General features: G+C 36.9%; 2 protein-coding genes across 14 annotated transcripts in view; one reads left to right on the forward strand and one right to left on the reverse strand.

Annotated features, from left to right (window-relative positions):
- The window catches only part of LOC308646758 (uncharacterized protein), a 97195-nt gene extending 85699 nt beyond the window's left edge, over positions 1-11496 (reverse strand). For 6 of the 13 annotated variants that reach the window (XR_014021471.1, XR_014021473.1, XR_014021474.1 and 3 more), the window contains exon 1: positions 11083-11310. Coding sequence is in view for 1 of the 13 variants with exons in the window: in XM_081290127.1 (XP_081146253.1) it covers positions 11083-11185; positions 11397-11458 (165 nt within the window). In the remaining 12 variants the exon portion in view is untranslated. The other 7 variants (XR_014021472.1, XR_014021475.1, XR_014021478.1 and 4 more) reach the window with 4 other exon arrangements.
- The window catches only part of FSIP1 (fibrous sheath interacting protein 1), a 233583-nt gene that overhangs the window by 202337 nt on the left and 3552 nt on the right, over positions 1-27694 (forward strand). Inside the window, exon 11 of the mRNA XM_081290126.1 lies at positions 21569-22079. Within this exon, the coding sequence (XP_081146252.1) occupies positions 21569-22079 (511 nt within the window). The remainder of the gene's footprint in view (positions 1-21568; positions 22080-27694) is intronic.

Below are 27694 nucleotides of genomic sequence, written 5' to 3' on the forward strand. Positions count from 1 at the left end.
TGAAGTTAACACTTAAGTATTCACTAATTTATTCTTTTACATGACAAATATTTATTCAATCAACAGATATTTACTGGGCATCTCATCTTTGTTGGGTAACCTACCAAATTCAAATTCTAGGATTACAATCATGAAACATAAGCTTGGCTGTTGCCCAAATGACACTTATAGTTAATAGGAATATAGTACTCCATGTGTTGTTTTAATTTTGAGATGAATTTGAAAAGACTGTAAAATAATTAAGTTGCTTTTTATGTATTTGTAATTTTTTCATTTTTTTCCAATGGTGAATAAGTAAGAATTGATGTGAAAAAATGGTCCCTATACTTCCCTGCACACCCTGGGTATCTAGAGTATGCCATTGAATATTGAGTCCTTTACAGTGTGTTTTTGTTGGGAAGGTTACTTTCCACATATCACTATATACTTTTCCTTTGGAGGAAAAATCCTGAAAATTATAGGACTCATCAGAAACCCTAGCATGTTCACTTGTGTTGCAAAATCTCAATACAAAATACAGTATACCCAGCTCCTGACTACAACCTTTTAAAAGATATAATTACAGAGTTTTTTTGTTTTGTTTTGTTTAATTGTAGAGTTTTGTATCCCAGCTTCTAATTCATTTTTGTTTTTACTGCTTTAATTACATTTAACTGAAATTGTTTGTTGGATTACAGACCAAGCTTGTGGTCTCTTAGCTTTCTTTTCACTTGCTGGCAGTGGCTTGCAAGGCAGACTTAAGACAACCATGTAAAAAACATTTTAAAAAATGGTGTCAGAGGAATAAGAAAAATGCTTTTTTTCTGGTTCATCACTTCTAGTGCTCAGTCATTCCTCTTACATTCCTCTGGACCCCCCACAGGCAGATTTGGCAATGACCTCTGTGGCTGCAGCTTCAGAAGGAAGCAAAATGATGTACTTTGGTCTTGGTGTCAGTTGGGAACCAAAAGAATTTGGTAAATTTTTAAGCCTATTTTTAAGCCATTTGCCCTCCCCCCCTTGGCTTTCTTTTTTTCTTTCCAGTATGTCTTCTTATTTCACAATATTCCAAACTTCATATAGTACGTTTAAAATCTAAAAGTATATTCTGTGTTTTTCTCAGCATGTAACAATGAGCTTTAATTAACCTGCCATTAGCTTATGTAATTTTTTTCTCCTTATTTCTAAAAAATTAGAAATAAGGATTAAAAAAAAAGAATTGAGAAGATTAAGGTTTCTGTTGAAATGGTGCAAATTTGCTAGTAAAAAATCACATACACATATACACACAATTAGTTAACTAGTATAATATCTTAATTTCTCTTTCTTTTTTCTTGTTCTCTCTTTCAGTCCTCCTTATGGCCTACTTAGCCATATTTTTATTTTAAGTTTTTTTCACCTGTTATTGTAAGGTCTGTATGGCAACAAACTAAGAAGTTACTTTGTCTTTTACATGTGTATTATCAAAATACAAGTGAAATGGTTGTAACTATCCAGATGTTTTTATGCATTTTAAAATTCTTTTTTCATTTTGAATATGTGGAAACATTAAAATACTTACAATAGTGTTCAGGTAATTTATAGCAAGAGAGAGGAATATATTCCTGACCAAGATGGGAAATTGCTATGTATTGTAGGCTCTTTATTCTTTATTTTCTTAATTTAGAAAAAAAATGCTCTGTTCCTCACCAATGGCAAAAACATCTAAAATCACCAAGTACTCACTAATCCCCCTGCCTAGCCACATATTTCCTTTTATGCTCTTCCAATTGTATTTGTGATTCTCCATTGTTCCTCCACTATTTCTCTTCAGAGTTGCACTCTTGGAAGGCAGATTTGTTTAACATGCTCTGCTGTGATGGGATTTAAACATGCTTAAAGGGAAATATGGAATTCAGTTATTAATAAGAATTTTTCTCTCCTTTGATGCTCATCTCTGGTCAAATTGGTAACAAATGTTCTCCTTTAGGTCTTTGTAGAATTTTAAAACATTTTTTGGGAAAATATTAGCATATATTTTAAATACTTCTTATGAATCAATCTTATTGAGGATTGAAAAAAGGATGAAGGATCAAGAGTATGATTTCCAGATTCTGTGATTTGCATGTTTAAGCTCAAGGGAACTTTTTCTTTTTACTAGCTTTTTTTTTTTAAATTCACTATAGAACATTTTCCCTACCATAGATGCAAAACACCTACAAATAAATGAAATTTTTGCAACTCTCTGTTATTCCCCTTAGTGTGGAAATTTTCCAGTTTTGGCTTCAATAAAACCATATCTTCTTTTGCTCTAACAGTGCTTCCTAATAATATAAAGACAAAACCAATAGTGGATATTTGTCTTTTCCCTCTTCCTTGTTTGAAAAATTTCTAACTTAGTTACTTTTAGCAGGATTCAGAACTTGCCTCTCATCATAGAGTCTGGGATGCTCTATTATTCAGTTTCCTATTGCCTTTGGCACAGGGCATGTGCTGAACCCAGCCGATCAGGTATGCCCACTCTAAACTCAAGGAGAAGCAGGTAGAATGGAGAACCCACTCAGTGTCCCAGTGATGACAAGAACATTTCTTTACATCACAGCAGTGATGACAGTTTCAGCAGTTACCCTGTCTTATTGACATAGTGTTGGTGCAGTTAACTCTGCCAGCTAACTGAGTGGTCCAGCAGAAGCAACAGCCTTGAATTTTTGGCATAGTTTTTGTTGTGATTAGGTAGACTGCTGTTTGCTCCTGGTTGTTTTCAAATACCTTTTTCTAGCCTTCTTAAAGATTGTGGGATTATCCAACATTGTTTCAATTCCATTTCTGCTTAAAGTGGCCAGTGTCCATTTTGTTGTTTATTCTTTGCACCTTAGAATTCTGATTGATATGGAATTTGACACCAGGAAATAGAATTGCAGAGAAATGGAACCAGAAAAGTGGGATTGGTTGTCTAGCTTAGTTGGAGCTAAAAGTAGTGAAAAATCCAGCTGTGCAAGGGATGAGTTTCTGGCATACCATGACATTAGGTGGCAAATCAGCAAATAAATCATCTGTGAACTTCTAGAATGAAGTGCTCATTGAAGGGAAGGCTTTTAGGAATCATTCAGGGCTTCCATAAAACAATCATGAAGGGATGAGGATGTGAAGCACTGGATTGACATGGTGGCTGCTTCTCACAGTACCAGATGGCTTTAAAAAAGGAAATATGAACTCAGATAACTAAAATTTTCTATCTAAGCATGAATTGAAAAATAGAGACTTTCTATGACTGCATAAAAAGAATCTTTTTGCATAATTTAGGATAGAAAAGGCTGCCAAGTGCAGTTATGCATGTTGCCAAATTATGATGTCAGTAAGATTCATATCAGGTCCCCTATGTTCAAGTTTGTGCACTTAGAAAAATAATTGAGCCTGAAAACTAGAATGAGGGGTTATGGTAGGATTTGGTGAACCCAAAATATCCCAGAGTCCATCAAGTTACCCTTGTCAGCAGAAGCAGCACTTGCCCCTCTTTGATGAGATTACTCCTGTCTTGATGGAAATTTCTATTTCTTGGTAGAGTTGCATCATTAAAGTCCATTCTCTTTATGCTTCTTATGCCCCATTTCCAGATATATAACTAAACTTAGATTCCAGCATGCTTTAAAATGACAAAGTCAAAGCTAGGAGGAGATACCATATGTTGATAAAAAGTTGCAAGACTTTGCCAATTAATATTGACCAAAAAATGGGGAATATGTGTGAGAATGGAATTTGAAGGTTCTGGGTCAAGTAAAGAAAAAACGCAATTTTATATAAATTGAATTTATTATTATGGAGCTCTTAACTGGATGTTCTGTGTTCGATATACTAGCACAAATAGATGGCATGGATTCTAATTGTTTGTTTGATTTAACCAAAATTTGAACCATCCCCCAAATGAGATACTAAAAATTCCTTTGCATATTATAGGAACAAAGAATCCAAACATTAAGGATAAGAGTATTGAAAGGATATATTATGGGTATAGAGAGCCATATTCCATCTGTATGCCTTGAGTGGGTTCTGATAGAGATTCTCTAAAACAAAAACTTGAAAGATTAAGTTATGAGAGGCCATTAGCATTCTTTGGGGGTTAAAGAGCTGTTCTTCACTAGCCAGTGGTGCTGATGTAAGATGCTACAGTTGAAATGAAGCTCCTTGATGTTATTAGGCATTTTAGGAGGATGGGATAATGAAATTTAAGTAACAGCACCTTTTTCTCAGAAGACTGAGTGACATAGCTGCCATAATAGGCAGAAGGATGGATGTTTTAGTGGGAATAACCAGCAGGGATCCTTGGAAATGGCTCCCGGTAAAGTAATCTCTGTGACTGAAACAGATAGGCACTATTTCATTTTTACAAAAAACAAACAAACAAACAAACAAAAAACAATCCAAACCAAACAAAACTCAAAAACCAAAAACCCAAACCAACTCTGTCTTGATGGAAACCCATTGCAGTGCCAGTGGGTTACTCTGTTGTTAAGAGTTTAAGAGTAGGGCTGGGGATGTAGCTCAGCTGGTAGAATGCTTGCCTTGAGTGCACAGACCCTGGTTTTAAATCCCCAGGATTTAAAAAAAAAGTTTAATAAGAGTTTTCATCTCTTGTGTAGTCTATATGACAACAAACTAGTGTTAATTGAAGATGCTGCATCCAGCATCTAACCTTTTGATATCTATAACTTAAATATGAAATGTTGTGTTAAAATAGATTGGAATGACAGTGACAATGGTTTTAGTTTTGAAACAGAATATTTAAAACCCCAGTGGTTTTTTGAATTCATATATTTGTTAAATTAAGTATATTTAAAGATGTTTCCACTTTACTGGTTTCACAGTTATATATTCCTCATTTTAATATACTAAGTTAGTTATACTATAGCAATTACATTATGGATTAATAGACTCATGGTAATCTATAAATGCAAAATTTTCAGGTTAGTCATGAAAAAGTCTCTTGGATTAATTAATCAACTAGAAAATTCAGTTCAAGAATGCATTTTTATAATTTTGAAAACTAGATTAAGTTAATCAATTGTCTTGACATTTTAAAAGGATAGCCTATGTGGGGAAGATTTTGGACATTAAAAATGGCAATTATAGTACAGGAGTTTACATCCAGCAAATGGAAGCATATATCTGAGTCTATTTCAGTTTTCATTTGTTCTTTTGATTTAAGCTATCACCCTTAAGTTAATTTTTATTACCTGATTTTGGGAAAATTGTGTTTGTACTCCATATACTTGAGGTTAAAACATTAATTTGAAATTTGATTAAAAGCAAACAAAACCTGTTCATTATTTTGTTGGACTTGTAGAGACAGTTGTTTTCTGTATTACCCAATTAAAAAGTACAAAGATTTGAAGCTCAATCTCCTTTTTTTCAGCCAGAATATTTTGGCATATTCAATTAGGTAATGTTTCCAATAACTACTGTATTAAATATCTGTTGCACTTGTCTGTCTTTGTACAATCCCTAAGTGTACAATATACACTTATATTAAATAAGTGACTCAGACCCTGTCTCGTGCACAGGCCTGAGCTTATCCTGGCTCATCATGGAAATCAAAAGAAAAAACATTAACATGACATGATTAAAAAATGTTTATATGAAAGGTACAGCTCCTATTTTTATTTGAAGTCTTTATTTACTAATAAAGAATATTTTAAGAAGACTTTTATCCTATAAATTCTTATGAAAAGAAATGGTTTTCTTCAATGTTTGGCTTTCTGTATAAATATACAGCAGGTTTCCACAATTAAACCTAACCACAATAAAAAAACTGAATATTATTATGTTTTCATAGTAGACCAGATTAAACCTTTGTTCCTGACTTGTAGTGAATATCATAGTGATAGGTCCATAATTCAATTGGCCTTGGGATTTTTGTAAATCTAAAGGATTTTTTCCTTGGACAGTTGGCATGGAGTTTGCAGAGGTGTCTTTTTAACATCACCTTATCCTGAGATGGGGTGAGTCATTGCCTGTAGAAAGTGACATGGAGAGTACCAGAAATACCTGTCTTTTCAACCAATTTGTTTATCTATTTAGCCTTGCTGTAATCTGAAATTCCCTATGTTGGGGAATTCTTTAGGGGTTAAAGCATTATCTGTTCTGCCTGAGTCATAAGCAAAGTTTCATTAATTGATTAAATCATTATGTTTCAAAGCCATGAGGATTCCAAAGCAGGCCTTGGAGGGAACAGGACTCAGGGGAGAGAAAAGAGGTTGGGCCATGTCCTGGGACCACTGGTCAGTAAGGGAATTGACTAAGACCACTGAGTTTATAGAGGTATAGTATCACTGAAGAAGGTGGAAGAGCACCCAAAGAAGGCTCTGTGTAGTTGATAAAACTTTGCCATGTGTCCATCTTTTCCAAGACTCTGTGCCATGTACGGGACACAGAGATCAGGAGGTCCTGATGCCATCCTTGAGAAACTTAATATCTAAGCAGTGAAGGTAGATGAAGAAGGTGCTGTGATAGTGTAACTTGAGGTTCCAGATTTGAGGGACACAGTGGCTGGTTGTCACCAACTGGAGAGGGCCTCTTGTTCATACATTCACCTCAGGTTTATTAGGTGAAAAGAGGCTTTCAGTGTAGACCACTCTTGGGTGTGGAATAAAGTGTATGGTTCCATGCTGCTGTCAGGGTGCTGACCCTGGACAATGGAACTTCACCTACACTTTCAGCATCTGTGTTAAGACAGTTATGAGTATTAAAATGTCCTGGCTTTGTATTTTGGCTTCACCTTTTTAAATTAAGGGCCTTGCACTAGTTTTCTTTTCAGTGTAGGAAGTGATTTTCCAGCCCATCCCCCACCTTGGGTAGGTGGGAGAATTGAAGGGAATAATGTGTGTCGACCTTCTTGATACATGGCAGAATGGACAGCCCTGTCCATTCCAGGACCTAACCCAGTGTGCCTGACTAATGGCATGGGCTTGTTTGGACACTTGTCTAATATAGAACTTGTTGACAAGGAGGGAAGTAGAGGATTTGTCTCTTTTTGTTTTATAGCCTTTTGCAGTATGTGAAAGGAAAATATTTAAATGTATCGTGAGATAATATGTGTTAAGCTATTTAGATACTTCTGAATTTGTTTCTAATTCATGGGTGGCTTTTTTCAGTTTGATACCTAGAGAATTTAACTCCCATAATTTGGATTAAGCATAACTTGAAACTTGTTATTTGAAGTATATTCGTATTCTCAACAGTAGTATGATTTCACTTCGAGATGGGCAAATGGAAAAGGACAGTTCACTGAGCAGCAATATTAATAGGGAGCTTCGTGTTTATGTACTGACGTCAGGCTTTTTGTGCTGTACAGAATGTACAGGGGCAATTAGATGGTTTCAGATACATGTCTAGACAGGGCAAAGCTTCAGGAGCACTTGCTTAGCCCTGGGAAATACTATAGGTCACTAATTTGTGACCAGAAAGAGCTTTCCTTGATTAATGAATTAGATGTGGTAGATTTATGGTGCTAGGTTTACACCAAATAGGAAAGTCAGATCTGATGAAATTGGACAGGACTCGAGTAGGACTAACTCTGCTCAGCATTGCCTGATTTGAAGTACTAAAAGGGATCCAAATGATTTTCTGCCATGCAGTCATGGGGCCTGGATTTCATTCTTAGAATTACCTTTTTGGGCTATACCATTCTGATTCAAAAGGGCTCCTGTAAAAAGTGAGATTTTTCCTTGAAAGAGTTATACATTGACCTGGATTACTTAGTTTTAGGGAGAATAATGAGGAAACATCTTTATAGATTTTTAAAATATATTTTTTAGTTGTAGGTGGACACAATACCCACAATACCTTTTATTTTATTTTTATGTGGTGCTGAGGATCAAACCCAGTGCCTCATGCTTGCTCTATCTACCACTGAGCCACAACCCCAACCAGATAGATAAATTTTGATGTGAGGGTAATAGAATATTTTTTGGTTTGGAATTGAGTATACCCAACTCAATTCCAAACGCAGGAGGGTGTGCTCAAGTGGAGAGGGCTGGGGGGACAGATGCCTTAGGGAAGGGATCAGAGAAAGGAGGGGAAAAGGGTGGGTAAAAGGGACTTCATATCTGTGTGCATGAAGCACTATGTCCCTGTGCACCATGGTACTCACAAAAACTCTGACATTGATTATTTTGGGCAAAGGCAAGAGTTTCTAGAAACCAGCCCCATTCTGGTGAGTTTCCAGTCACTAAAGTACTTTCTGGTACTGAAGACTTAATAGTGTCTGCTTGAAGTGTGGTGATAGAGATTTATATTTCAGCCTTTTCCTTGTGCTTGCTCTCTGTTGGCATCTAATGGCCTCTGTAGCCTCCAGCCCCCTAAATCTTCTAGAGGATAATAGAAATTTACTCATTGCAAATTCTAAGATTATTTGTAAAGCTCCTTTCCTGGTACCCCAGAGAGAATCTCAAAGGGGCCAATTATACTTGGAAAGTACAGATTTCAATCTGTAACTCCCTGAGACCTTGCCTGGTCATTTCTGTTGCTGGCTTCAGGTGAAGCCTTGTGCTTATAGCCTGGTTTTGTGAAAATTCCACTTACTCTGCACTAGGCTCAGTGCTAGCAGCTTTACACATGTATCTCTTGCTCATTGCAAATTGTTACTTGTTAGTGTTTTTACAACTAGTTGTTAGGAGTCAGCTAGTTGCTAGTATTTAACACTAGTTGTTAGGAGTCAGCTAGTTGCTAGTATTTCTATTTTTGCCAATTATAAATCTGAGGCTTTGTGAGGTCAAGTAATTTGACCAATATCAAGCAGCTGAGGAGTGAGAAGGCTGCCATTCAAACTTAGCAATGTCAACTTCCTTCTGCTACTCTATGCTGATGTTAAGGGTATTCCCTCTGTCTCTGGGACTCACTACTCTTTTCAAAAAGATAGTGTGTAAACCTAAGGACGTGGAGTGCTTTCCCAAAAGACCATGGGAAAACAACATGGAGAAAGGATGCTGGAGACACATCTAAGAAGTGGAGGAGTGTCACATCTGCATAGCTGACCTTGCCTCATTCTGATTTCTCAGCAGCACTTCCTTAAGTGCTGGACTGTGCTTGGACTCCACTTCCTTCAGACTTAAGGCTTAGCCTTGCATGCTGGCCCCTGCCTCAGAATGAGAGCAGGCCTCCTGTTTTTGCAGTGGACCACCTTAGAGACTGAACAACCTGTGGTGACCTCTTTTACATCTCATTCTAGTCATTCTTTTTCTGTTTATCTTGACACACCAACCTAAGTTATGACCTTGGCTGTCTCCCCATGGTTCCATTTCATATTCTCATTCCAACTATGCTGCTTCTGGATACCCTGGGAAAATGTCCTTCCAGAGCTCCAAATGATTTTCTTCTTTGATCCTAGCCTGGTGCTCTGTCACTGAGGTCCCAACAATGCCAGTAGGAACAAGAAATTAAACCAAGAGCCCCAAGGAATCTGACGCATCACTCTGCTTCCGACAGCCTTGGAGATGTTAGGCATGGCTCCACAGTCCTTGCGTCCAGCCAGTGTCACCATGTGAGCCTTGTTGACCAGTATGGGTGCAGCCATTGGCTCTGTGCTCCCAGACCCACCCTGTACAGCTCAAGCTGCCACCTCAAAGCCCTTCCAGGACTTGGAAACTGTCACTTATTGTGACAGTCTTAGTTTGGAACAGCAGAGCCTGAGTCAAAAAAGTTTACTTGCTACCACTTAAATGGCTAAAGCAACAATTAAGAAAAACAAGTGGGGCAAAGAAAAAGGCAAAACAAATATGAGAGCTGCATTATTGATAGGTGCATTATTGATATTGATATACCTGCTGGCAAATATAGCTGATTGATTTTGTGAGACATCTTCAGAGAGACACCATAAAAGTAACTGCATTTTTGGGCAGTACTTCCAGGGGGAGGAAGGGAAAGAAATTTATTCACTGGTTCCCTTTTCCTTGACCAAAGTCTTGCCCCATGGATCATTAATTCTTTTGTAATGATTATCACAGACTAGTGGCTAGCTGACCATATCACACCCACCAATAATGCATACCTTAGAAGCAATAGAAAAGTTCTGGGTGGGAGGTAAGAGGGGTGTGCTGTGCCATGGGTGACATAGGGTGAGACAGTGGCTTTAGTATACCTGGGTTCACAGCATTGAGAGTAGGACAAGCCATGTTAGATCTGCCCGGCATGGCAGCAAGAAAGTACACAGATCTGGGTGATGGAAAAAAACTGAGTCTGGTCATTGTTGGAGCATTTTAATAGTAGTATAGTTTGGCTCCTGGATTTATTCTTGCTGTGAGGAAACTTTTTGGGAATACAAAGAAGAACTCAGTTTTCTCTTCTAGTTTCTAGGGTTGAGCATTCCTCTGAGAGTCTCTTGTGTGGATAGAATACAGCTGAGTCTTTTCTCTGATTTGAGAAGAGGCACCCATATAATGTTATAATAGAGAGATGCGTCATCTCACAACAAGAGGCAAAGGAGCTGTTCTTGGAGCAACTGATATATGTGGCACTGATCATCTCTTAGGGGCCTTCACCCATGCAAGTGATTTTTATAAATGATACTAGCCAGTACACCAACAATCAAAGTGAGTAGCAGGATTAATTGATATGAAATAACATATTAGATATACTTACATGGGGTGAGGTGTGGTGGGGAGGTCCCTGTGACCATACAAACTGCTCTTGCCTCTTAATGCAAATCGACATACCTTATCTCTTGGCCAAGATTGCTTTTCTGGGAATATGGGTTAGGGGTGCCAGGCTCCCTCCATTGCTTAGCTAGAGCTTAAGCCTAATTTTACCAAAGGAGGTGATAGACATGTGACAAAAGGCCCATTCCGGTGACTTGCTCAGAACAAAGAGGATCTTGCTGTTTCTACTACTAGAAAACAGCCACTGCTGGCAATCCTCAAATGGTAATTGTTGCACAAAATGGAAAACTTCAAGTTCCTTTTCACAGTACCCTGTTAGAATCAAAATACTAAAGTTGGTCTAGATCTCCTCTGCACACAGCCACAGCCTCTGAATTGTCATTAACAAAAGGCAAATTCCTGGCCCCTGTTGAAATTGCAGAATTGGGAATCCTACTTCCTGCTTCTCACTCCTCCCATCCATGCCCATCCTTACCTTACATACTGGGGGTCCTGCTGGCTGCCTTTCCCTCTCATCCTTGTAGACAGAAACAGAAATCATGGATTCCTGAGGCCATGGATCCAGCCTGGCATCTGGGCTGGAGGAAAAGAACCATCACAGAATTCTCAGGGGCACAGTATTCTCCCACCAGGCAAACATATTAGCCAAATCCCTCTCTCCACCTAGCCCAGGCAAGGGTTGTTTCTGGTTCTACAGAGTCGCTTTGACATGCTAGGTGCATAAAAGTGAGCTTTCAATACCACAAAAATATTTATAGCCTCAATTCAAGAGTCCTTGCCTTGACCTACTTTGCACTCAGTGGTATTCTTTCTTCAGATCCTCCCAGCTTCTGACCTGGGGACTGACTCATTTTCCTGTTTACAGTCTTGCCTCAACCCTCACTCCTAATGTTTTGCATAGTTTCTCTGGCAATGACCTTTGGTTTCCTTTTGACTAGAGTTCAGGTTCTCTTCTGGCCAGATAGCCTCTGACTGTTCTGGTTAAAAATATGGCAGAGATCATCCATGTCTCCTGGGATCCTTTGTCCCTCATGTTACCTCCTAAGAGCAGTGCACCTGCCAGACTTGCCTTTATTGATGGGGTGGCCTTAGGATAAGAGAAGAAGGTGGGAGAATAAGTAGGTAGATGAGGCAGAGAGAGAGCTCGAAGTAAAAGAATAAGCCCATTCCTTCTATGAATCCTTAGTGTCATTGGTGCAGACATTAAAATGAACATTAATTATTTTACCTCCATGGTTTTTAGATTTGTTTAAAAGAGCCTCGAAAGTGACATGAACCTCTTTTGTCTGTATGAGCTTATTGACATTTTGACTGGGCATTGCTGCTCTGTAGTTTAACTGAAATATTTTTATTCTACCCATGAGTGAATATTTTCTGACAAGTAATTCTACTTTTGTATCTCAATTAACAATTCAATGAGGGGACCCATGCTCACAGTAGGCCCTGATCCACTGTTCCACCAATGGGGCAGACACCCACCAGAGCCTAGCCTTTGGCACAGGACTGCCCCTTCCGTCCAGCAGACTACCACGGGAATCAAGCCTAGCCCAGATCTGTCCACACTGACTTGCACAGGACCCAAGTCCAGGGTAGGTCCGAGTTTGCCAACCCCCTACCTGGGAGCCTAAGCCTAACCCACTTCCATCTTGGGACACTGCAGTCATCACCATAGCCTTCCTCACACAGTAGCCCCTAACTTTTTGACAACAGACAGAGCCTACAAGTAGCTGCATCTCAGAGCAGGCATCCCAAAGGGAATATGAGATCCCCTCTTGCAGCCTCATCTCTGTAAGACATTGCTTCCATCTTGGGCCACCTTAACTATTATCTCAAGTTACCTCGGCTGTTGCTGCCACCAAGCTTAGATACAGTAGCATACACTTAGGGACACCAGCAAGGTCTGGAAGCCCAGCATCAAGGTGAGGTACAGACAACCTACATGGGTACTACAAGAATTGGATAAAAAAAAAAAAAAAGACCCAACAGTATGCTGCCTCCAAGAGACTCATCTCATAGGAAAAGACATCCATAGACTGAAGGTGAAGGGTTGGGAAAAATCATACCACTCATATGGACTGCAAGCAGAGGTTTCCATCCTCATGTCAAATAAAGTAGACTTCAAACTAAAGTTAATCACAAAGGATAAAGAAGGACACTACATACTGCTCAAGGGAACCATACACCAACAAGTCTAAACAATTATATATGCCCCAAACAATGGAGCATCTACATTCATCAAACAAACTCTTCTCAAGTTCAAGAGTCAAATAAACCACAACACAATAATTTTGGGTGACTTTAACACACATCTTTCATCACTACATAGATCTTCCAAATAAAAGCTGAACAAAGAATCTATAGAACTCAATAAAACAATAACTTAGACTAAATTGACATATATAGAATATTTCATCCTTCAACAAGAGAATATACTTTTTTCTTAGTAGCACATGGATCCTTCTCTAAAATAGACCATATACTATGCCACAAAGCAGCTATTAGCAAATATAAAAAAGTAGAGATATTACCCTGCATTCTATCAGATCATAATGGAATGAAATTAGAAATCAATGATAAGACAAGAAATAAAATCCACTCCAACACCTGGAGACTAAATAATATGCTACTGATTGAATAATGGGTTACAGAAAACATCAAGGAGATCTAAAAGTTTTTAGACGTAAATGAGAACACAGATACAACATATTGAAATCTCTGGGACACTATGAAAGCAGTTCTAAGAGGAAATTCCATGCAAACTTCATTCCTTAAAAGAAGAAAAAGTCAACAAATAAATGACTTAACACTGCATCTCAAAGCCCTTTAAAAAAGAAGAACAAATCAACACCAAAAGAAACAGAAGACAGGAAATAATTAAAATAAGAGCTGAAATCAATGAAATTGAAACAAAAGAAACAATTGAAAGAATTGACAAAACAAAAAGTTGGTTCTTTGAAAAAATAAGTAAAATTGACAGACCCTTAGCCATGCTAACGAAGAGGAGAGAGAAAACTCAAATCACTAACATACTTTTTTTTAAAAAAGGAAATATCACAACAGACACTACAGAAATACAGAAGATAATTAGAAATTATTTTGAAAACTTATACTCCAATAAAATAGAAAATATTGAAGGCATTGACAAATTTCTAGAGTCATATAATTTGCCCCAGTTGAATCAAGATGATATATACAATTTAAACAGCTCAATTTCAAGTGACGAAATAGCAGATGCCATCAAAAGTCTACCAACCAAGAAAAGCCCAGGACCGGATGGATACACAGCTGAGTTCTACAAGACCTTTAAAGAAGAACTAATACCAAAACTCTTCAATTTATTTCAGGAAATAGAAAAAGAGCACTTCCAATATCACCCTGATTCCAAACCCAGGCAAAGACACATCAAAAAAAGAAAACTTCAGACCAATATCTCCAGTGAACATAGATGCAAAAATTCTCATTAAAATTCTGGCAAATCGCATACAAAAACATATCAAAAAGATTGTGCACCATAATCAAGTGAGATTCATCCCAGGGATGCAAGGTTTCACCATATGGAAATCAATAAATGTAATTCATCACATCAATAGAATTAAAGATAAGAATCATATAATCATCTCAATAGATGCAGAAAAAGCATTTGACAAAATACAGCACCCCTTTATGTTCAAAACACTAGAAAAACTTGGGATAACAGGAACGTATCTCAACATGATCTATGCTAAGCCCCAGGCCAACGTCATTCTAAATGGAGAAAAAATTGAAGGTATTCCCTCTAAAAACTGGAACAAGACAAGGATGCCCTTTTTTACCACTTCTATTTAACATAGTTCTTTTTTAAATTTTTAATATTGGTTGTTCAAAACATTACATAGTTCTTGACATATCATATTTCATACATTTGTTAACATAGTTCTTGAAACACTGGCCAGAGCAATTAGATAGGCAAAAGAATTTAAAGGGATACACATAGGAAAGGAATATTCAAATTGGCTCTATTTGCTGATGATATGATTCTATACCTGGAAGACCCTAAAGGTTCCACCAGAGAACTCCTAGAACTAATAAATGAATTCATCAAAGTAGCAAGATATAAAACCAACACCCATAAATCAAAGGCACAAGAGTTAAAATCAAGAATCAATAAATGGGATGGACTCAAACTAAAAGGCTTCTTTGCAGCAAAAGAAACAATCTGTGAGGTGAATAGAGACTCTACATCTTGGGGGCAAATTTTTACTCCTCACACATCAAATAGAGCACTAATCTCTAAAGTATATAAAGAATTCAAAAAGTTAAACACCAAAAAAAAAAAAAACCCAACATCCAAATAACCCAATCAATAAATGGGCCAGGGACCTGAAGAGACACTTCTCAGATGATGATATACAATCATCTTACTCCAGTCAGAATGGCAGCTATTATGAAGACAAACAACAACAAGTGTTGGCGAGGATGTGGGGACTACAAATTGGTGCAGCCAATATGGAAAGCAGTATGGAGATTTCTTGGGAAATTGGGAATGAAACCACCATTTAACCCAACTGTCCCTCTCCTCAGTCTATACCCAAAGGACTTAAAAACAGCATACTACAGGGACACAGCTACATCAATATTTATAGCAGAACAATTCACAATAGTTAAACTGTGGAATAAAATCATGGCATTTGTAGGTAAATGGATGGAGTTAGAGGAGATAATGCTAAGTGAAGTTAGCCAATCCCACAAAACCAAATGCCAAATGTTTTCTTTGATATAAGGAGGCTGATTCATAGTGGGATAGGGAGCAGGAGCATGGGAAGAATAGATGAATTCTAGATAGGGCAGAGGGGTTGGAGGGGAAGGGAGGGGGCATGAAGTTAGAAATGATGGTGGAAAGTGATGATCATTATTATCCAAAGTACAGGTATGAAGACACGAATTGCTATGAATATAGCAACCAGAGATATGAAAAATTGTGCTCTATATGTGTAATAAGAATTGTAATGTATTCTGCTGTCATATATAAATAAAAAAAATCAGTGAGTACTCAGATTTAATGAGATTGATGAAATTCAGAAACACCTTGATTCCTAATCCTTTAGTCAACTGTAGAACTTCATTAAGTGGCAGGTCGCTTTCTGATGGTTATGTATTTCATAGCAAGTAGTTTAAAAATATGGCAGATTTGGGGGGAGGGTATTTTCTGCCCTGCTCATGCTTTATTCTTTGGTAAATCATTTGTATCCATGGTCCTGCCAGAAACCAACTTTTTGCTATGTGATCCTCACCAGGTGCTAATGGGTCAATGGTAGATACTTGAATCCGACTCAGTAGGTCAATTAATTTTGTTATTGACCTGTGAAGTTTTCTCGTTGAAAATATGAACTAAAGGACATAGTGTCAATAGTCAGTCTATATCAGCTAAGTTTGTGAGAGAACAGAAATAATTGATAACCAGTGAGTTAAGAGACCACAGGGAACCACCATTTGACCCAGTTATCCCACTCCTTAGTATATACCCAAAGGACTTAAAATCAGCATACTACAGTGATGCAGCCACATCAATGTTTATAGCATCTCAATTCACATTATCTATGCTATGGAACCAACCTAGGTGCCTTTCAACAGATGAATGGATAAAGAAAATGTGGTATATATATACAACGGAATATTACTCAGCCATAAAAGGAATGACTTTGTGCCTTTAGCTGGTAAATGGATGGATCCAGAGACTGTCATGTTGAGAGAAATAAGTCAATTCCCAAAATCCAAAGGCCAAATGTTCTCTCTGATATTTGGATGCTAACACACAATCTGGGGGGGAGGGGGGAGAATAGAAGTTTAGTGGACTAGACAAAGGTAAATGAGGGGAAGGGAGGGGAGATGGGAATGGGAAAGATAGTAGAATGAATCGGATATAACTTTCCTATGTTCATATATGAATACATGGTCATTGTAACTTCACATCATGTTCAACCATAAGAATGAGATCATAATTAGAATGTTGTATTCCATGTATGTATAATATGTCAAAATACACAGTACTGTCATGTGTATATAAAAAAGAAAAAAAGAATGTTATTAATAGATACACTTGAACGATTGTAAAAGTGAGGATATCTTATTAAATAAATTTAGATATATATCAAACATTAGTGAATAAATATTATTTATTTTTTCCTGAGAGGATGCACCAATTAATTGGAAAAGTTGTCTGGTGATGAATATTGTACCTTCTTATAACCAAAAATTAAAATTAGGGAAATAAAAGAGAGAGAGAGACCACAGGAATCCAGAAGGAGAGTGATGGAACACATGACTTCAGTTTCTGGTGGCTTATCAGTTCTAGACTCCCAAAGCCGGTTGATATTTTATTTCCTGTTTGTTGGTATCCATGAAATGACTTCTTACAGCTTGCAATAGCCCTCACCCATCACCTCTTTTTTTTTTTTGAGATAAGGGTTTCTGTTTTTTATAGTCTTGACTAAAATAAACTGCTACTTAGGTGTTGCCAGTGGTGGTTGCAAGTGAGAGTTGTAAACTTGTATCTTGGTAATTAAGCAAAGGGTGGAATGATTTCTAGTTGTTTATTTTGAAATTGAACTAGGTGTCATTGAAAACTACTTACATCTATGCTCTCATTGTTAATCATTTAGGACATATAACTTTCCACTCTTTATAGGGTGGGTCTTCAGAAATTCTGTTTAGGGAAAAAAAATCCAAAATAAGCTTACATCAAAGACCAAGATTGCCTCTGCTGGTTTATAATGGTGAACTTTCTCATTGTTTGCACTAGAGACATAATTTTGATTGCCCTGTCAACAAATGCATTGCCCAAATAACTAGAGTTTTTATGGCTGGGGAAACTCCTGTCACACAGAATCATGATGCCAGGGAGGCAGGGTCCAAAGTGAGGTGAACCAGTCTGTGTTCTCTCTCCAGCAGTTAAAAGTCGCCTCCTCATCTGATTTAGTGCCTGTACCAAACTGGCATACACAGAGGGCACCCTGAAAACGGAGCTGTAGCTGTCAAGTTTTTGTTTTGCAGTGAGCCGAAGGAGAGGACACAATGTAAGCTTGCCCAAAACACAAAGCTTATGTGGATAATTGAAATACCCTGTAGAAAGCCTTTAAAAAAAAGAATAGACAGAATAAATAATAGAGAGAATAGACAGATAAATGAACACCAGTTGAGAAGAGGGCACTGGGAGATGGAAGAGAGAGAATACATTTACATTGAGAGGCAGTTCAGCCTAGTGGGAGGCATTCAGCCCAAGTTCACCATTTAGTAGATGCCTGACCTTGGACAGGTTCTTTACTTGGTGACTCAAGTTTGTTGCAAAGGTTAAAGGAATCAGTACACACAACATGAACACAGCAATGTCTGGCCTAGAGTAGGTGCCTAATAAATGGTAGTTATAATTATCCTGTACGACATCAACTCTCTGCCAATAATCCCAGCAAGGTAGATGAGAACACACACCACAAGAGCATAATACATTTACTCTTTAGCTATGAACTGTGTTTGTATTGGTCAAAACAAGAAAGAAGATTCCTTAAAGGACCACTAAATAAAGATGCGGGGAGAAGGCCTTTCATATAAAGGGAGAAAATAGATTGATCTCTGACCTAGAAAAACTAAAACTATTGAATTGTATGAAAGACAGGAATGGTAAGAATAATAACTTGTTTCTAAACTATTGGGAAATTAGAGCTGGCATGAAAAATGAATATTTGAGGCAAATACTTAAACAGATGGTTACTTGACTGTGCTTGCATAGTGAGTGGTTCAATTATGGAGCTCATTAGCTCTGGACTGTCAGGAGCAATCCAGAGGGAGGCTGTGTTACAGTCCTTAACTATAGAGAGTGGTTAGGGATGTTTGTGATAGAGCCCAGGTTAAGTCCAATTCAGCATTTGTAATGACATCTATTGATAGAGAGTACTTTACAAAACACTACAGGCATCATTTACTGAGTTTTTACTGTGGGAAAAGCTCTGCTGGGAATCAAGATATGAAAGATGGATTTTACTAAAATTTCTGATCTGTACCACCACCCAGAAATACTATAATCAAGTTAATTTAATTTGAGGGCTTAAGATATTTGATTCATTTTTATTTAAAATGTTTTGAGACCAAAGAATTTTTATGAAGGTTCACCATTGATATGAAAAAGCTAAAGAAATGAAAGTTCTTTCCTATTGTTTAGTTTTTATAATTCTACCCAGTATACTCTCTAATGTTAATAAGAAAGTTATTCTTTCATTCTTTTTTTTTTTTGGTTTATTTTTATTTTTGCTGGTGCTGGAGGCTGAACCCAGAGCCTCAAGCATTCTAAGTGCACATATTATCCCTGAGCTGTACCTCCAGTCCTGTCCTTTATTGTACTTTTGGAGTAGTTGTTAAGATAGTAATTTTAGAGTGACAAGTTAGAGATTATCTTCAATTCCTCATTTCAGATAAAGGTGATAGGTCCCTGAGAACTTAGGTGACACATTCAGGGTGGCAGAGCTTTGATGAAAGCCTAGGTTCTAGTCTTTGTGTTTTCTTTACTATCAGGCTGCTTCCCCCCTCGAGAAATTGTAGTTCTGCTTATTTCTGGATACACAAAGGCTGAAATGTGTTATGTTTTATCTTCAACTACTGAGAAGCAGATTTGCTGTGAAGCCAGTGAAGCTTCAATAATGGGACCCCTGAGTTGTATGAGCTTTGGAGTGGGTTTGCATTAGCAAACATTTCCATCAGCATTTCTTCTCAATAAGATATTTTCAGACACAGACTTAACTCTCCAAGCTGCCAACAATTTGTTGTGATCTTGTATATAACTTTGTATTTTAATTTTGTATTTTTTTTTAAAAGAAGTGCTTTCCTTCTGCTGCAAGATCATATATGTTTCTGGCTCTATGAAATTGGATCTGTTTCTGATGTCCAAAGATACAATCAGTTGGGAATTTCATTTAAATATTTTAGATTTTTATTTAAAAATTTTGAATACACTTAAGTTACTTTTATGTTTTAAGTGAATTAAAATTTTATTATATAAAATTAAAACTTGTGTTAAAATAAGCTTCAGGTGAGTTACCTAAATTGTGAATTCCAGATAATTACTAAGAATACATTTCCAGAAAATCTCTTTATTATTCTCAAACTCACAGTGACTTTTGCCACTGAGTTTTCATATCGGTTGGTTAAATATAATCTTAAAACAAATAAGAGCTAGGGTTGTGGCTCAGCGGTAGAGCACTTGCCTAGTGCGTGCAAGGCCCTGGGTTCAATCCTCAGCACCATATAAAAATAAATAAATAAAAAACAAGAGTATAGTGTCCAACTACAACTAAATATATATATATATATATATATATAATTTTTTTTAAAGAGAGAGAGAGAGAGAGAGAGAGAGAGAGAGAAGGAGGAAGAGGAGAGAGAGAGAGAGAATTTTTTTAATATTTATTTTTTAGTTCTCGGCGGACACAACATCTTTGTTGGTATGTGGTGCTGAGGATCGAACCCGGGCTGCACGCACACCAGGCGAGCGCGCTACCGCTTGAGCCACATCCCCAGCCCCTATATATATATTTTAAAAAATAAAAATAAAACAGATGATAGATTTTAAAAGTATAATACGCAACTTTTTAAAATTTTTTTGTTAGTTGCTCAAAACATTACAATGATCTTGACATATCATACATTTGATTCAAATGGGGTACGTAATCTTATAATACACAACTTTTTTACATGCTATTTTTATTAGCTACACTAGAGGCATTGCATGCTGCTAATGGGGAGTTACCTATTATAGTTGTAATAGCAGAATCTCCCCCTCTCCCTATGCTCTACATATACAGAATATTTAGTATTCTTTACTGTTTACTTACAAAGTAGGATAATAGCATTATTTTGCTTTGCAGAAGTAGACATTAAGGCCATTGCAAGTAATAATAAAATTTTTCTTATGGGGACTTCTTATTCTTAGAGAACTTATTCCTTTTTAAAGGAGGATGAGTGTTTTCCTAGATAATACACTGTGGATTATGCTGATTATTTAGAGGAGGAGAGATTTTTTTTTCAATGTGTTTCAATACATTTTAATGCTATTCCTTTTTGAGATTGTTTTAACTCAAGTAGCATGTAGTTCAGTTGAATTTTTGTAAACTGTGGCTCTATTCTTTGATTTATTTATTTCTGAGGACATAACCAAAAGAAAAATGTTCTAAATACTTAAGGTCTTAGTTCAAATATCTAGCCCTGGTTATCTTTACAGGTAAATATTTAATAAGTGTGATCAAATCTTTCTCCCTAAATGCACTGCTCCTGGAATGCTCTTGGCTCCTGCCTGGACCTGTAACTTTGAAGCAACTGCACATCTCAGGATGCTCTACTCCTTCACTCTTCCTTTTCTGTCTTCAGCAGTATTGTCCACTGAACGTTGTAGACAGACAGAAGAGTGAATCACTGGGGGCAGGTGCAGTAAGCTCTATTAGCCTCAGATTTTTTTTTCTTCTCAATTACGGAATTGGGTGGTGGTTGGGTTTATGCTGAGGAATGGGTGGAGACAGAGAAATACCTCCTGGGGATTATGACAATATTCCCGTCTGTTTATCAAAGAGGTGATTGCCTACTTCTTTGCTTGATGATTTTTAAAATCAAAGGTGCTTTTCTGATGTCTCCGTTTAAGCTCAAGTTACTTTTATGTGTAGAGAGGTTATTAGTGATTAATGTGGTATAGTAATTAATTTTTGTAGGATTTCCTTCACCTCCCCCACCCCACTCTAATTCTAGTGTGATGATTGAGTCTAAAGTTATTCTCTAGGGCTGCTTTGCACTTTTTAATAATTTACAATAATTTGTTTTCTTATTTGCATATATAATGTAAGGGGTTTCCTGGCATTTTCATTTATATTGTATTATTGGAACTTTAGCAAACATAAACATGTTTACTCAATCAATTGATTATGAAAACTTTTGGTTTGTTTTATCAGTTAGATTCCACATCACTTCTCTCTGAGGAACAGTTGAGGTGTCTTCTGGATGAATGCACATTCAAACAAAAGTCCATCATGAGGCTTTCTTCTGACAGAGAAAATGAAGATATTGAGGACATAACATCAGAGTTCCCCAAGCTTTCTAGATCTATCCTCTCTAAGTTACTAAATAGGTCAGAAGCAGAGGTCCAGAAAACTGAGGTAGAGGATGAAGATATGCTCGAGAATGTAGAATGTAAAGTTGCTGAACAGTGCTATCTCACAGAATCCCTGACTGGGCATTATATATCAGAAGCTTTTGTAATTGACACAGAGAATATGAAATGCCTCCAATTTTCCAAGAATGAGGTTATTAGTGATGCAGAAGACTACTTTATGTCAAAGACTGTTGGCATTGGGAGATTGAAAAGGCCTTCCTTCTTGGATGATCCACTGTATGGTGTCAATGTGAGCCTTTCATCAGAAGACCAACATCTGAAACTGAGTTTTCCTGGGAAACCAACAACAGGTGAGACTTAGATAACATGTGTTATATATCACAGAGTGTTACTTATAACAAAGGAGCACATTGGGATCATCTGAGGAGTCTCTGCTTGTTTATTTTGATGTCCATGTCTAAGACCCTCTCCAGGCTTAACTGAAATAAGAGTTTCTAGCTGTCAATTAATGTGGTGACAGGATATCACTGGGTGCACTTGAGAAATATGGGTTTCAGTTTAGTGAAAGGAAGCTAATTATGTTATCTTATTGTGGTCCTCAGATAGAACCAGTTCTACCAATAATGACAATTGTACAATTTGAGTGTACTTAATATTGAAGTTTCATCCACTTGATTGTAACTGTATTGATGAAACCTGGTTGTGGTGGATTGATTTTGGGAAGTGAACTGCAGTGGTTTGAAAGGGGTATGTGCTGGTGTATGTCATTATTCCACTAAACAGTTCAAAGGCACTAGAGTGTTTGAGAAGCTTTTGCTTGTCATAATGTAGTCTTATTGCTTTGCAGTGGAGCCATGGGATTTTTAGAAATAGTGACACTGTTAGCTAATTTTTTTCCATTAAATGAATATTTTGGATCCACCCACATCAGCCTCTGCAGGGTCCAGGCACACAGCGGGCTGGGTCCACACCTTTCTTGGTGGGCAGACACTCACTAGAGCCTAGCCTTTGGTGCAGGACTGCCCCTTCTGACCAGTGTACTACCCCGAGAGCTGAGATCCAGCCCAGATGGCTCACAACAACCCTTGCAGGATCCAGGATTTTGCCCGGTTCATCCCTCCCCCGGCAAAGCAGACACTGCCAGAGCCTAGCCTTTGGCACAAGACTGCCCCTTCCTACCAGCAGACTGCCATGGGAGGTCAAGCCTAGCAGCTCAGATTCACCCACTCCAACTTACTTAGGTCCCAGACATAGGATGCAGTAGCATCCATTGAGGGATACCAGCAGGGTCTGGAAGCCCAACATCAAGGTGAGTTACAGACAATCTGCACCAGTACTACAAGAATATAGGGAAGAAACTGTAATATCTCAGATACACACTGCAATAAAGGAAGACAGATAGACAACATGAAAAAAAATAAGGGAGGAAAGTGCCCCAAACAAACCAGGACACTATAACAACAGAACCTATGGGTAGTGAAGTTGATGAAATGTCAGAGAAGGAGTTCAGAGTGTTCATAATTAAAATGATCTGTGAATCACCTAAGTTAGAAAATACAAGCAAAAATTGATCACTCCAACAGTGTGATAAGAGAGAAAATAAGGTAGCAAAAGATTACTTCAAGAGAGAGATAGAGAAACTGGAAAAAAAAAGTCAGAAATCCTTGAAATGAAGGCTACAATACATCAAATAAAAAAACTCAATAGAAAGCATAACCAACAGACTAGATCACTTGGAAAAAAGAACATCAGATAATGAAGACAAAGTATACAATCTAGAAAATAAAGTTGATTACACAGTGAAGAAAGTTAGAAACCATGAACAGAACATCCAAGAATTATGGGACAGCATCAAAAGACCAAATCTAAGAGTAATCAGGATAGAGGAAGGCACAGAGTTTCAAACCAAAGGAATGCACAATCTCTTCAATGAGATAATATCAGAAAATTTCCCAAGCATGAAGAATGAATTGGAAAACCAAATACAAGAGGCTTACAGGACACCTAATGTACAAAATTTCAACAGATCTACACCAAGGAACATTATAATGAAAATGCCTAGCATACAGAATAAGGATAGAATCTTAAAAGCTGCAAGAGAGAGGAATCTGATCACATATAGGGGGAGACCAGTTCGTACCTCAGCAGATTTTTCAATCCAGACCCTCAAAGCCAGAAGATCGTGGAACAACATATACAATGCTCTGAAAGAAAATGGATGCCAACCAAGAATCTTATATCCAGAAAAACTAAACTTTAGATTTGATGATGAAATAAAAACCGTCCATGATAAATGAAAGTTAAAAGAATTTAAAACTAGAAAGCCTACACTACAGAACATCCTGGGCAAAATATTCCAAGAAGAGGAAATGAAAAACAATGACAAAAATCAGCAGAGGGAGGGATTACACTGAAGGAAAATCTAATCAGAGGCAAAACCAAGTCACATTAAATACCAAAAATAAACAAAAATGGCTGGGAATACAAATCATGTCTCAATAATAACCTTGAATGTTAATGTCCTAAACTCATCAATCAAAAGACATAGACTAGCAGATTGTATCAAACAAACAAATAGCCAAAAAACCCAACACTATGCTGCCATGCTGCCTACAAGAGACACATCTCATAGAAAAAGACATTTCACAGACTGAAGGTGAAGGGTAGGGGAAAATCATACCACTCACATGGACTGTAGAAGCAAGCAGGGATTTCCATCCTCATATCAAATAAAGTAGACTTCAAACTAAAGTCAATCAAAAAGGATAAAGATACTGTTCAAGGGAACCATACAACAACAAGACTTAACAATTATAAATATATATCCCCAAATAATGGAGCGTCTATGTTCATCAAACAAACTCTTCTCAAGTTCAAGAGTCAAATAGACCACAACACAATAATTTTGGGTGACTTTAACACACATCTTTCATCACTAGATAGATCTTTCAAATAAAAGCTGAACAAAGAAACTATAGAACTCAATAATACAATCAATAACTTAGACTTAACTGACACATTTAGAATATTTCAACCTTCAATGAGAGAATATACTTTTTTCTTAGTAGCACATGGATCCTTCTCTAAAATAGACCATATACTATGCCACAAAGCAGCTATTAGCAAATATAAAAAAGTAGAGATACTACCCTGCATTCTATCAGATCATAATGGAATGAAATTAGAAATCAATGATAAAATAAGAAATAAAATCCACTCCAGCACCTGGAGACTAAATAATATGCTACTGATTGAATAATGGGTTACAGAAGACATCAAGGAGGAGATCTAAAAGTTTTTAGACGTAAATGAGAACACAGATACAACATATCGAAATCTCTGGGACACTATGAAAGCAGTTCTAAGAGGAAATTCCATTGCAAACTTCATTCCTTAAAAGAAGAAAAAGTCAACAAATAAATGACTTAATACTACATCTCAAAGCCCTTTAAAAATGAAGAACAAATCAACACCAAAAGAAACAGAAGACAGGAAATAATTAAAATAAGAGCTGAAATCAATGAAATTGAAACTTTTAGAAACTTTTAGAAACAATTGAAAGAATTGACAGAACGAAAAGTTGGCTCTTTGAAAAAATAAGTAAAATTGACAGACCCTTAGCCATGCTAACGAAGAGGAGAGAGAAAAATCACTAACATACTTTTTTTTAAAAAAAGGAAATATCACAACAGACACTACAGAAATACAGAAGATAATTAGAAATTATTTTGAAAACTTGTACTCCAATAAAATAGAAAATAATGAAGGCATTGACAAATTTCTAGAGTCATATAATTTGCCCCAATTGAATCAGGATGATATACACAATTTGAACAGCTCAATTTCAATGACGAAATAGCAGATGCCATCAAAAGTCTACCAACCAAGAAAAGCCCAGGACCGGATGGATACACAGCCGAGTTCCACAAGACCTTTAAAGAAGAACTAATACCAATACTCTTCAATTTATTTCAGGAAATAGAAAAAGAGTCAGCACTTCCAAACTCATTCTATGGGGTCAATATCACCCTGATTCCAAACCCAGGCAAAGACACATCAAAAAAAAAAAAAAAAAGAAAACTTCAGACTAATATCTCTAGTGAACATAGATGCAAAAATTCTCATTAAATTCTGGTAAATTGAATACAAAAACATATCAAAAAGATCATGCACCCTTGTTTTTTTTTCCCCCTTTCCCCTCACAAACTCCTGGAGAGAATTAAACAACAGCAGATGGGGTAGAGAGGGAAAATGAGAGGGAAGGGGAGGGGGGATAGTAGGGGATAGGAAAGGTAGCAGACTACAACAGTCATTAATATGGTATTATGTAAAAATGTGGATGTGTAACCGATGTGATTCTGCAACTTGTATTTGGGGTAAAAAATGGGAGTTCATAACCCACTTGAATCAAATGTATGGAAGATGATATGTCATGAGCTTTGTAATGTTTTGAACAACCAATAAAAAAAATGCATAACGATAAAAAAAAAAGATCATGCACCACAACCAAGTTGTATTCAACCCAGGGATGCAAGGTTGTTTCAACATATGGAAATCAATAAATGTGATTAATCACATCAATAGACTTAAAGATAAGAATCATATGATCATCTCAATAGATGCTGAAAAAGTACTTGACAAAATAGAGCACCCCTTTATGTTCAAAACACTAGAAAAACTTGGGATAACAGGAACATATCTCAACATGATAAAGGGTGTCTATGCTAAGCCCCAGGCCAATGTCATTCTAAATGGAGAAAAAAATTGAAGGCATTCCCTCTAAAACCTGGAACAAGACAAGGATGCCCTCTTTCACCACTTCTATTTAAAATAGTTATTGAAACACTGGCCAGAGCAATTAGACGGACAAAAGAATTTAAAGGGATATACATAGGAAAAGAAGAATTCAAATTGGCTCTATTTGCTGATATGATTCTATACCTGGAAGACCCTAAAAGTTCCACCAGAAAATTCCTAGAACTAGTAAATGAATTCATCAAAGTAGCAAGATATAAAACCAACACCCATAAATCAAAGGCATTTCTGTGTATCAGTGACAAATCCTCAGAAAGGGAAATGAAGAAAACTATCCCATTCTCAATAGGCTAAAAAAATAAAATAAATAAAAATAAAATAAATGGGAATCAACTAAAAAAAGAGGTAAAAGATCTATGTAATGAAAATTACAGAACCCTAAAGAAAGAAGTCAAAGAGAAGAAGATAGAAAGATCTACCTTGCTCTTAGATAGGCAGAATTAATATTAGCAAAATGACCATACTTCCAAAACCTATACAGATTTAATGTAATTCTGATAAAAATCCCAATAACATTCTCATAGAAATAGAAAAAGCAATCATGAAATTCAACTGGAAAAATAAGAGACCCAGAATAGCTAAAGCAATCCTTAGCAGGAAGTGTGAAGCAGGTGGCATCACTATACCAGACCTTAAACTATACTACAAAGCAATAGTAACAAAACAGCATGATATTGGCACCAAAACAGACTGGTAGACCAATGGTACAGAATAGAGGACACAAAGACTAACCCATGAAACTACAATTATCTTATATTAGACAAAGATGCCAAGAATATGCATTGGAGAAAAGATAGCATCATCAACAAATGGTGCTGGGAAAACTGGAAATCCATATGCAACAAAATGAAATTTAACCCCTATCTCTTACCATGCACAAAACTCAACTCAAAATGGATCAAGGACTTAAGAATAAAACCAGAGACCCTACTTTTTCTAATAGAAAAAAAGTAGGCCCTAATCTCTACCATGTGGAATTAGGCCCCAACTTCCTTAATAAGACTCCTTTGGCACAAGGATTAAAATCAAGAATCAATAAATGGGATGGACTCAAACTAAAAGGCTTCTTCTCAACAAAAGAAACAGTCTGTGAGGTGAATAGAGAGCCTATATCTTGGGAGCAAATCTTTACTCCTTACACATCAGATAG

The sequence above is a fragment of the Spermophilus citellus genome, assembly GCF_964194105.1.
Source record: "Spermophilus citellus genome assembly, chromosome: 4".
In the NCBI taxonomy this organism is placed as follows: Eukaryota; Metazoa; Chordata; class Mammalia; order Rodentia; family Sciuridae; genus Spermophilus; species Spermophilus citellus.